The sequence below is a fragment of the Mastacembelus armatus genome, chromosome 5 (assembly GCF_900324485.2).
Source record: "Mastacembelus armatus chromosome 5, fMasArm1.2, whole genome shotgun sequence".
Classification (NCBI taxonomy): domain Eukaryota; kingdom Metazoa; phylum Chordata; class Actinopteri; order Synbranchiformes; family Mastacembelidae; genus Mastacembelus; species Mastacembelus armatus.
In genome coordinates, this window is record NC_046637.1 from 27,221,571 (window position 1) to 27,231,659 (window position 10,089).

Genomic DNA, 10,089 nt, shown 5'->3' on the forward strand with positions numbered 1-10,089 from the left:
GAAATATGGATTTAAAGTGGCATATCAACCCAAGCAAACACCTGAATCAGGTTTTAAAACTAAAATTGCTAAACTCTGATTGTTTCACAAAATGTGACATCACTAAGTGATGAGCCCTCCCACTTTCAATCTTTAAAAGTCCGGACAAAACAATAAAAACATGTATAAGACAAACAACCTCACACACTCACACTCACTCCTATGGGCAATTTAGAGTCACCAATCAACCTGACATACATGTTTTTGGACTGTGGGAGGAAACCAGAGGACCTGGAGAAAACCCACACAAGCACAGGGAGAACATGCAGACTCCACACAGAAAGGCCCCTGATGGGTTTCAGACCAGGAACCTTCTTGATGTGAGCACTTTCAATTTTAGTTATGAAAACTGTGAGAGATCCAGGTAGAAAGAATATCGTAAAACTATAGAAACTCTAGAACAAACCTTTAATGAGATTTATACTGTATTTCATGCTTTTGACTGTTTGCTGGTTGGATGCACCTTGTTGCTTATGTCTAAGCCTCCACCTACTATGTCACAATGTGTCCGTCATATATAAAAGCTAAAGGGGCTAAATTCAAAGTCCTTTCATTAAAATAGGTCGTTGTTCAAGAACGGTGGATTACAACACTGTCTCAGTGCAGCCGTGAAATAGTAACGGCTTCTCTTTGTGTGAAAAATCATGATAAAACCTGCCTCCTCTATCAGATCACAGTAGTAGATCCCATCACATGTTGGTAAACCACAATATTTCTCATCTTGTCCCATCATCAGATTCATCTACTGAATGAAAATGCCAATAGATAACTCATAGCATTGATATTGATATTACATAGTGAGCCCATAAAGTGGGACTACGTCACACTGAAATGCTATATATTATATATATATAATAGCACTGAAGCCCATTTCACAGTTCCATGAAAACTGAAGAACTTCACACTGACAACAACAGGAACTTTGTGTAACAGGATGTCAGACTCAGCAATGATTGGGTTTATTAGCTTTAAGACATTAGACATGTAATGTCATTTTATTTCGAGGCTCACTGCACCATCATACATCTAGTTTAAGTACATTTAAATGTGTATGTGCTCCACCACGATGTGCAGAGGCCACATTGAACCAAAATGCTATGTGTTGTAATAGCTTTGTGCTGCAATGTGGTGCCATATTCAGAAAATCTCCTTATGATCAATCCTCCAAGACAGAATGTCAACAGAATTTTAGTTTGGCGTTCACCTCAACTCTCGCGAGATCGCGTTAACTGCTGAGTTGTCGCCGTCGGAAAATATCGTGAGACATTCAGTAAACGACTCCTCAGCTAAGGTAAGTGATCATCCTGGCACCACAGTCAAACCCACAATACACATCTGGATCCCATGAGCAGCTGTTTTACATCTGTCGTGTGGTGGTGGTGAAAGCTCAGTGTTGCCCGGGAATGAAGCGCCTCGGGCGGCTTGCTTGGCAGGAGGATCCCCGCTGAGGTGACGGATGAATGAGGTGAACCGAGGAGGACACTCGCTAGCTGCCGTCACGTCTCATTGATCCGGCGATTGTTGCTGATTGATACCCGATAATAACAGATCGCATAATGAGGAAAAGCTCGACCGTGCGTGTCGAAAAGAAATATGAGTGTTAACGTCAAGCTAAACCGGACGGAAGATGCTAACGGCTAATAACGGCGGGATAGCTGTAGCGTCACCTAGCTACCGTAGCATCCCTGGCTAACGCAACCGGGGTCACCGGGAGCTGGATTAACGTAGACCACCGGCAGGTCCGGCTCCCAGACCAGGTCACCGCCTCACAGAGCTCACATTTAATCCTGTGGCCAGTCAGACTTGGTGTTTTAGCTGGTGTCGGTCACCTTCAGCACCATGGACAGGGCTGCAGCGATAAGGATGGTGTCAAAGACACTTTAAGAAACAGAGGACTTTTCTTTCCTCCACACTGGAAATGAGGCAAACCAGTTTTATTTAGCAGAATATGTGTGATCACTATGGGATGTCACACAGCACATGTCTCAGTTCAGGCCTACACAGCACAGTGCACTTAGCTACACATTGTGCAGCTGTGTTTCTCAGAGTGTGTCTTAGAAATAAAAAATATAAATCCTGTCCTCTGTTGACAAATGTAGAATCAAAACTTTTTGGCCACTCACTGGTCTTACTGGTGTTATTCTGGTCAGCTTGACATCTGCTCTGATCCATATTTTTCATATATGTTTGTGATTCTGTCCATTTTGCTTCTTCATATTGCATTTTCACTATTGCTATTATTCATTATATGCCTTGTTTTAGTCTGTTGTTCTCCTGTTAAACAGTTTTAGTTCATGTGGGTCTAAAGGTACAAGGAGCTGCATGTTGTAAACACTGTAACATCCACTGACGGCAATTTGTGCTGGTGATCATGGCTACACAAATAAAATGTACCTGATATGACTTAACTACAGTATTTAGAATAAGCCTCATCTAAATGTGACAGTATGTATTTTAAGATGTAGTGAAGTGCTGCTCGGTGTAATTGGACTGTAGGGGAAGTGCGGTCTTCTTTCGTCTCTCTGTGTCTGTCTTTGACCAGGTGGCTCTGTGGTCCAGCCAGGCCTGGTAATGTAGGACATTTTGCGTGCTCTCTGAGGGCTTGGCGTTGTTGCAGGATAACATTTGAAGGAGAAAAAAACAAAAAAAACAATGAGAAGAGTCTGAACAGATTGTGCTGTAGCCCGGAGTCATGGCACTGACTGTGCTGATGACTGTGGGCGATTAGCATAGCTTTGCACCTATCTTGGGGTGTGCATGTAGATGTGAGATTTTCTGGGATGGTGCTGTGATGATTTTTTTTAATAAGGTGAGAGGGGGTTAGCTGGAGCTTTTCCTTTACTGCAGCTTAACAAGGCCTTCCAAACAGTTTAGCTTATTAATAATTCTGTCTTTTATTCTGACATTTTAATAATTTAGACCAACAGTATTCGTATGGTGTTAGCCTTGTAATACTGCAACACACTTAAAAGTAATACTAAATGCTCATTTATTCTGTTTCCTTTCAGCCTTCCTTCATAATTTATTCCTGCTTGACGACTGAGACATTGCAGAACAACATATAGCGTCACGACCGTGGCCAAACACTGAAGTTTAAAAACCTCATCTAAATCATGGGGAACATTTTTGGAAATTTGCTGAAGAGCCTCATAGGAAAGAAGGAGATGAGGATCTTGATGGTAGGGCTGGATGCTGCAGGAAAAACTACAATCCTCTACAAGCTCAAATTGGGGGAAATAGTGACCACAATCCCAACGATTGGTAGGTGGACACAGTAGTAATAAATATGTTGATAATGATGTTTCTAATGATAGACCACTATGTTGTGTTACCTCACACCTCTTTCCAGGCTTTAATGTGGAGACAGTGGAATACAAAAACATCAGCTTCACTGTGTGGGACGTGGGTGGGCAGGACAAGATCCGTCCCCTGTGGAGACACTACTTTCAAAACACGCAGGGTAAGTAGAGCTAATCACAGAGTAACACCAGCCTAAACAGACGAACACGTCTTCTTCTTCATCTTCTTCTTCTTCTTCTTCTTCATCTTCTTCTTCTTCTTCATCTTCTTCTTCTTCTTCTTCGTCAGGAAATATTTAATTTAGCATGTTCTCCTCACTGTTTCAGGTTTAATCTTTGTGGTGGACAGTAACGACAGAGAGCGTGTGAACGAGGCGCGGGAGGAGCTGATGAGGATGCTGGCTGAGGATGAACTCAGAGATGCAGTCCTCCTCGTGTTTGCCAATAAACAGGCAAGAAACCTTTATTATTGTGCATATATACATTGTGGTATGCCATCATATGGGGACCCCTGTGCACATTTCATGTTTTGTTGACTTTTGGAGGGGGGTTACAGAGTCAGCTATTCCCAGGACAGATCACCAGTCTATTACAGGGCTGGAGATGGACAAACACTCAGATTTGTACATACAGAAAATTAGAGTTGCCAGTTAACCTGACCCTGAACTGCATGTCGTTGGACTGTGGGAGGAATCCAGATTACCTGGAGAAAATCCTCACAGACACAGTTAGAACATGTGAACGCCTCACAGAAAGGCCTAAGGGTCGAACAGGATTCAAACGCTGAACCTTCATGCTGTGAGGCTGACCGCTACATGGAAATAATAGCTTGAAAATGTTTTTGGTAGCCAGTGTTTCTTTTTTGATTAGGAATTTTCATCCACTCTTTCTGCAGATCACTTCAAGCTCTGAGATATGGTTAGATCGTCTTGCACACTCATTTTTAGGGATGTCAGTGTCAGCTCTTGGGACTGTGAGGACTGTTCCACCATCTTCAACTTGTTTTTCTTGCAGTAGCCCATAGTGAATTTTGAGGGCTGCACTGGGTGTTTCTCCAGTTGTAGAAGCCTTTCTTTTCAGTTTGACTTTCCCCACTGACACCTGTGTCCGACGGCAAATAATGTGAATCCCTGAGATTTTATGGCTTCACATTTATCATCATATTTATGGTTAACTTAGTCATGAATGCTTGAATATTAATAAAGCTTCAGAGAAAAGTTCCACATTTTGTTACAAATGCATTTTTTGAGCTAGATTAGAAGATAGATATCTTTCTCACACCACCCTCTATAAAAGGTAACTGCTATATACACATGTCTGCAGTAAACGCACATGCACATATTTAACCCAAACAATAACACAAGTCGTCAGCTCAGGTTCTCACTAATCTGTGACTCAGACCAAGAGGCAGTAGTGTCTCCTCACTGTCCTCTTGTCTCTTTGACAGGACTTGCCGAATGCCATGAACGCTGCTGAGATCACAGACAAGTTGGGCTTGCACTCCCTGCGTCACCGTAACTGGTACATCCAGGCCACCTGTGCCACCAGCGGCGACGGCCTATATGAGGGTCTTGATTGGCTGGCCAATCAACTCAAGAACAAGAAATAAGAAGAAAACTGGAAACAGCAGCCAGCAGCCACACCAAGTTTTTATTTGTTTTGGGAATGGGGGTGCGGGTTAGGTACAAGGATTTTAGTTGATAGGTGCAAAGCAAGATTCTGAGTCTGGGGGACATTTTCAAATTTCATTTTTTCTCTGTTGAGGTTCCTAATAGTTTTCAGTGCTTATTGAAAACCAGTTCTCATATACTTCACATTTAACCACTGACATACACTCGCACAAACACGCGCACACACACAAATGCACACTAACCGTAAGCAATCACGGCAGACACTTGCTTTTCCTGTGTCCACCTCTTGTCCTTAGGTGCAATGTACTGTATGTTAGTCTCTAGGTGCTGTTCCAAGTCATGTGTGACTCCACACAGTCAGCAAAGAGTCAGATGTGACTTTTTGTTGATGTGTGTTGTTCGGCCATCAGCCGTCCATGAAAAGAACTGTTCTGTCTTTTGATAGCCATTTGTTTTGTTTGTGAACAATCACAGCTGGTGGATTCATCTCACCGTAATTCACGTCGATGCTTTGCTCTCCCTTTTAAGTCGCGAGCAATGCTGAGGCACTTTGATACTCAGATGAAGTGTGTACATGTGTGTGAGCGTGCGCACATTCCCTACATGTTTGTGCAAAGCAGCCCAGACAGTATTAATTGTGAACAACTCTGTGAAACAGAGGGGCGGAGTCTCCCCTGTTACACGTCCTCTTACTGCCTGATTTTGGAAATCTTTTGATGTCTGTGGCATGTTTCTACCCCCTGTGTGGCACCCTGAAGCGCTGAAAGCCACCCTTTTTAAATCTTTTAAAACATGCAACTCCTTGTTCTTGACTGCCTGACCTGCATGAATCCTGGTAGACCTCGCTGGCTTTGGTGCACACATTTCCATCCTCTGAGCTGCATGGATGTTGACGGTGTTTGTAGACTTATTCTAACTGCCCTGATCATGTTCTGGTACCGTTTACAGTAGGTAGCAGAAACCAACTGAGCCACCAGTAGCTGTCAGTATGTGCTTAAAATAGTATATTTGGCTTCACAGTCTTTTAATGAGAAAGCACTGCAGTGAACCTGCACCTAAACACAACACACATGACCCGCACAGCTGCTGCTTGTCTGTGTGTCCATGTAGTATGCAGTGTGAGTACTCAAACTGCGTCAGGTTGCTCTCACTTTGTGTGTTTTTGTCTCAGACTTGCATATCGGGGGACGATTCTGTTGCTGATGGCTCTGTGTCCATAAATGTGAATATTGTCAGTGAATCTAAAATGGCTGTAATGATATTTGACATGCATATTGCTTCATTTCAGTGATGTGTCGGCATAATTATGTGAAAGAAAAACAGGGTAAGCAGATCAATATGTCGATGTTGTAGTTTGCAGAGATTTATCAGCATGTACATGACTCACTTCTAAGCGTTAGACGATTTACTGCGTCAGCTCTGATACCAGCAGAATCCACAGATTTCTCTCAATAAAACTATTTCTGTGTGCCATACATGGGTACTACTACATGGGTACTACTACTCATACACCAGTGACAGTACAACATACTGTATATCCACTGTAACATTTTATCAGTGCATTGTTCATATTCAGCAGCTATTGTTAAGTCAAATCATGAGTTTGATCGTTTGGGTTTTGTGGCCTTATATCTAGTGCTTGGTTCTGTTTTTGATCACCTATATTAATCTCTAAAGAATGATTCACAGCTTTATTTCTCTGTGCCCTCAAAAGTCAGGTTTAAGGAAGGTTTTGTCCGATGGCATATTTGGTTTTGACAGTACGCTTGAAACATATTCGGTGGTAGATTTTGTGTTTTGTTTCAGGGACTGTGAAGAAACTTTGATGTAGAAACGATGATAATCGGTGAGAAAAAAAACCTGACTCATTCTGTACTGTTACAGTTACACAAGTAGGTTTAAAAACCAGTGAAGACTATGTTTCAGTGCTGAATGCATGGAGACATCTGTGTGTGTGATGTAAGACAACTAACAAACTCCTGCTGTGTTACGAATAAACCCATTTTCTGTATGACCTGCGTCATCAGCTGTGAGTGAGTGTTCCTGACAGACTTCATCGGCTTTATGCTGTAGGTGGCATCCGGCTGGCACAAGCTTTTGCTGTAGCAGACCTTTACCAGCAGAGGACAGTCTTTAGCAGTAGTATCTGTCTAGTCAGTGTGGCTTAAAACAGAAAAGGCTGCATGCCTTTTTTCTCACTTGTGTGAAAGTTGCTCGTGAGCTGTTTAATTTGAACTGATGACATGTTTCAAAGGTCTGCTACACAAAATGATGCATTCATGCTGTTTGCAGTCTCAGAGAGTGCGGCTGTAAAACAATGCAGTGATTTTTCTTATGCTGTTTATCTATGATCGGTGTAGACACAACACCTACTTTCTAACGCAGCACTTCCCCACTCAAATAGAAAACACACTGTACATTTCTTTGTCAGGTAATGACTGTTTAGGAAGCTAAAGGAATATACTGTATTGCTTATATAACTCATTAAAGGATGTGTTTTCTTTATTTTTCTTCAATTTCTTCAGTATTTCTATTTTCTCACCTTCATCATATGTGGCAGTCCAGTTTCTAACTAGATAAATGCTTTTCTTTCTACACTGTGGTTTAATTAAGGAAGAAGAAATTAATGCATATTTAAAGAAAAATCTATTGTTATTATTACGTTAATATTTTTACATATACAGCGACGGGCTGTTTGGGGCACAACTCAAGGGTTAAAAGGCAAGTCAGCATGATTGTGTTTATGTTCTACAGTAATATCATAATTGTATGTTAATAATAGTTTTATTTTATTTTGAGTGTACACTTAATATGAATGTGTGTTTTGAATACACTTTGCGTCATGTGAAACAATGAAGAATTTCAGTACTTCCTGTTTACCTGAAGCACATTCATTACCTTTAGATCTTCAGCAGGTTGTTCCTGTGAGGACGAGAAGGAAAGAAACACTTTTGAAAATGACTTCCTGGTAGCAGTGAAATATTAACCATTTTCCTTATAAACACATTCTCTTACATTCCACGTGACTCAGACAGGAAAGCAGGAACAGTGTTTGTGAGACACCTTTCTGTCAGATAGGTCAGCTGTAATTACATCTGTTCAGGCAGACAGCACGGGACAGTTTCTTATATGAATGCGTGTACGCGTGGTTGTGCGTGAGACAAACTGGGGCTTCAGGCAGAGCTGGTTTCTTCAGAGCGGTTCGGCTTGCTCGCCCACTCTGACCAGCAGACGATGTTTACATGAAGCTTAAATGACAAAGTACCAAGATGATGAGAGATATGTTTTTTAACCAAACTAGATATTAGTCTGGAACGAGAGGAACACTTCCTGCAGTGCAACTTCAACACTGAAAACATTGTTTAATAGGCAGTTGGCTGATGCCCGACTGAGACATCCAATAGTCCTAAGTACGGCAGTATAATTGTGAAACAATTTGCATCAGTAGCATAAATTATATTTGCAGGTTGCCAACGTGAAGAAGTGGATGGGTCAAAGTTTTATTGCTAAGAATGCTCCTGTAGCTCAGAGTGAGACGTTAGTAGGAGGGTGATAGATTGTTTAGCATGTTTTTTAGCACGCATTGCTGCTTTTTGTGTAAGTAGTGGACAATATCATAAGAGATGTGACGTTTTGTAAAGGGGAATAACGTGCTCCATTCTTTGGTTTTAGGTTAAAGGGGTCAGACAGGGGACCATGAGGCAGACAAGCTGGAGCTGGAACGACTCATCACTGTGATGCAAAATGCCCAAAGGAACCTGAAATTTTATTGAGCTTTGGAAACATATTTAATAAATTACTATCTTACGGCACATGGTTGTTGAAACAATGAGTCAGGATTGCAACACCACTATTCCATATTTGCATTTTTACAGTGGCTGAGCACAAATATGTGACCACTTGCAGTGCTTTATCTTCACCCTACACACGGCTAATGTGGAATATGGCTCTGACAACATTCCTCTGTTGGCCCATTTAGGACTTAGCGCACTGATTTCAGGGATATTTGTTGCACGTCATCCCACGTCCTCTCTCTCCACATTCTCTGTCTGTCTGGACTGTCAGTGTTCAAATGATGGCAAAATGCTCCGTCTGTGGTTAAATGTTCCTGGGCTCGCAGACGACACTGTTGCAATAGCTCAGTTGTGTAAATAAGGCACGAGGATCGGTGGCTTGGAGTGTGCTGCTGCCTTAAACACACTTTTGGTAGCTTTGCATACACACCACACACACAGTGACTTGTCATTTTTCAGTCTAACGCTGCTCATAACTACGGGGGAATGTTTCTTTGTACTTTTGTTTAGTGGGAATAATAAAATAGATTTTTCTCTTTCTTCTTTTCCATTTCTCTGGCTGTTCTGAGAGCTAGACTTTGATTGACAGTGTTTGCTGTCTTTGCCCTTAAACTTAAGAATAATTTAGCCCTTCTTCCTATTAGATCATATACAGCATCACTTATAGTGCATTATTATCCACCACCCCCTTCTTTGTTGCTATGTCTATTTGTATTGCTCTTGTGTCTTGTCAGATCTGTTTAATATTTAATGTTTTTATTGTGACTCGAACATTTGAAAAGTGCTATATGTAAAAATCTTAACTTATGCTAAGTTAACTTAACTTATTCTGCAGACTCGCTGTGTATGATTTGGCCTGTTTTATGCACTTAAAGCATCATTTAGGTTCCATTTTGTGATGAGTTCATTAGAGCATTGCTCATTATTCATAGCCAAACCCAGATCACCCAAACATCTTTGGACTTCTAGTTTTTTAGGTCGAAATGTTTCACTACTCAGCCGAGTAGCTTCATCAGTCTGAGGGAAAGCAGCCGGTTGGTGAATCAGAGGGGTCACATGAGTCCACCATTAGATCCTAAAGACCCTCACCTGAGCTCCCTTCAGCTAACGAGCCTATTCAGGCCAGGTGTGAAGGATAAATTAGCGTTTCCATACCAACGTTCCCTCAGACTGATGAAGCTACGTGGATGAGTAGTGAAATGTTTCGACCAAAAATCTAGAAGTCCAGTTGCCATGACTCAACCTCTAGATATATCTTTAAAGATGGTGACAATCATGGCCCTTAATGCATCCACCCACGTTGTTCCTGTTCAAACGCCTCATAAA

General features: G+C 41.7%; 1 protein-coding gene across 2 annotated transcripts; it reads left to right on the plus strand.

The window, feature by feature from the left end:
- The first annotated feature begins 1,262 nt into the window (after positions 1-1,262).
- On the plus strand, positions 1,263-7,422 carry arf3b (ADP-ribosylation factor 3b). Of its 2 annotated transcripts, none has more exons than XM_026306093.1 (5): positions 1,263-1,330; positions 3,048-3,300; positions 3,389-3,499; positions 3,666-3,790; positions 4,786-7,422. In XM_026306093.1, the coding sequence occupies exons 2-5, from the start codon at positions 3,153-3,155 to the stop codon at positions 4,945-4,947; spliced, it is 546 nt and encodes a 181-aa protein (XP_026161878.1). In that variant the 5' UTR covers positions 1,263-1,330; positions 3,048-3,152; the 3' UTR covers positions 4,948-7,422. The 2 variants fall into 2 exon arrangements, with proteins under 2 accessions (XP_026161878.1, XP_026161879.1); XM_026306094.1 differs by lacking the exon at positions 1,263-1,330 and adding an exon at positions 1,350-1,504.
- Positions 7,423-10,089: the final 2,667 nt, after the last annotated feature.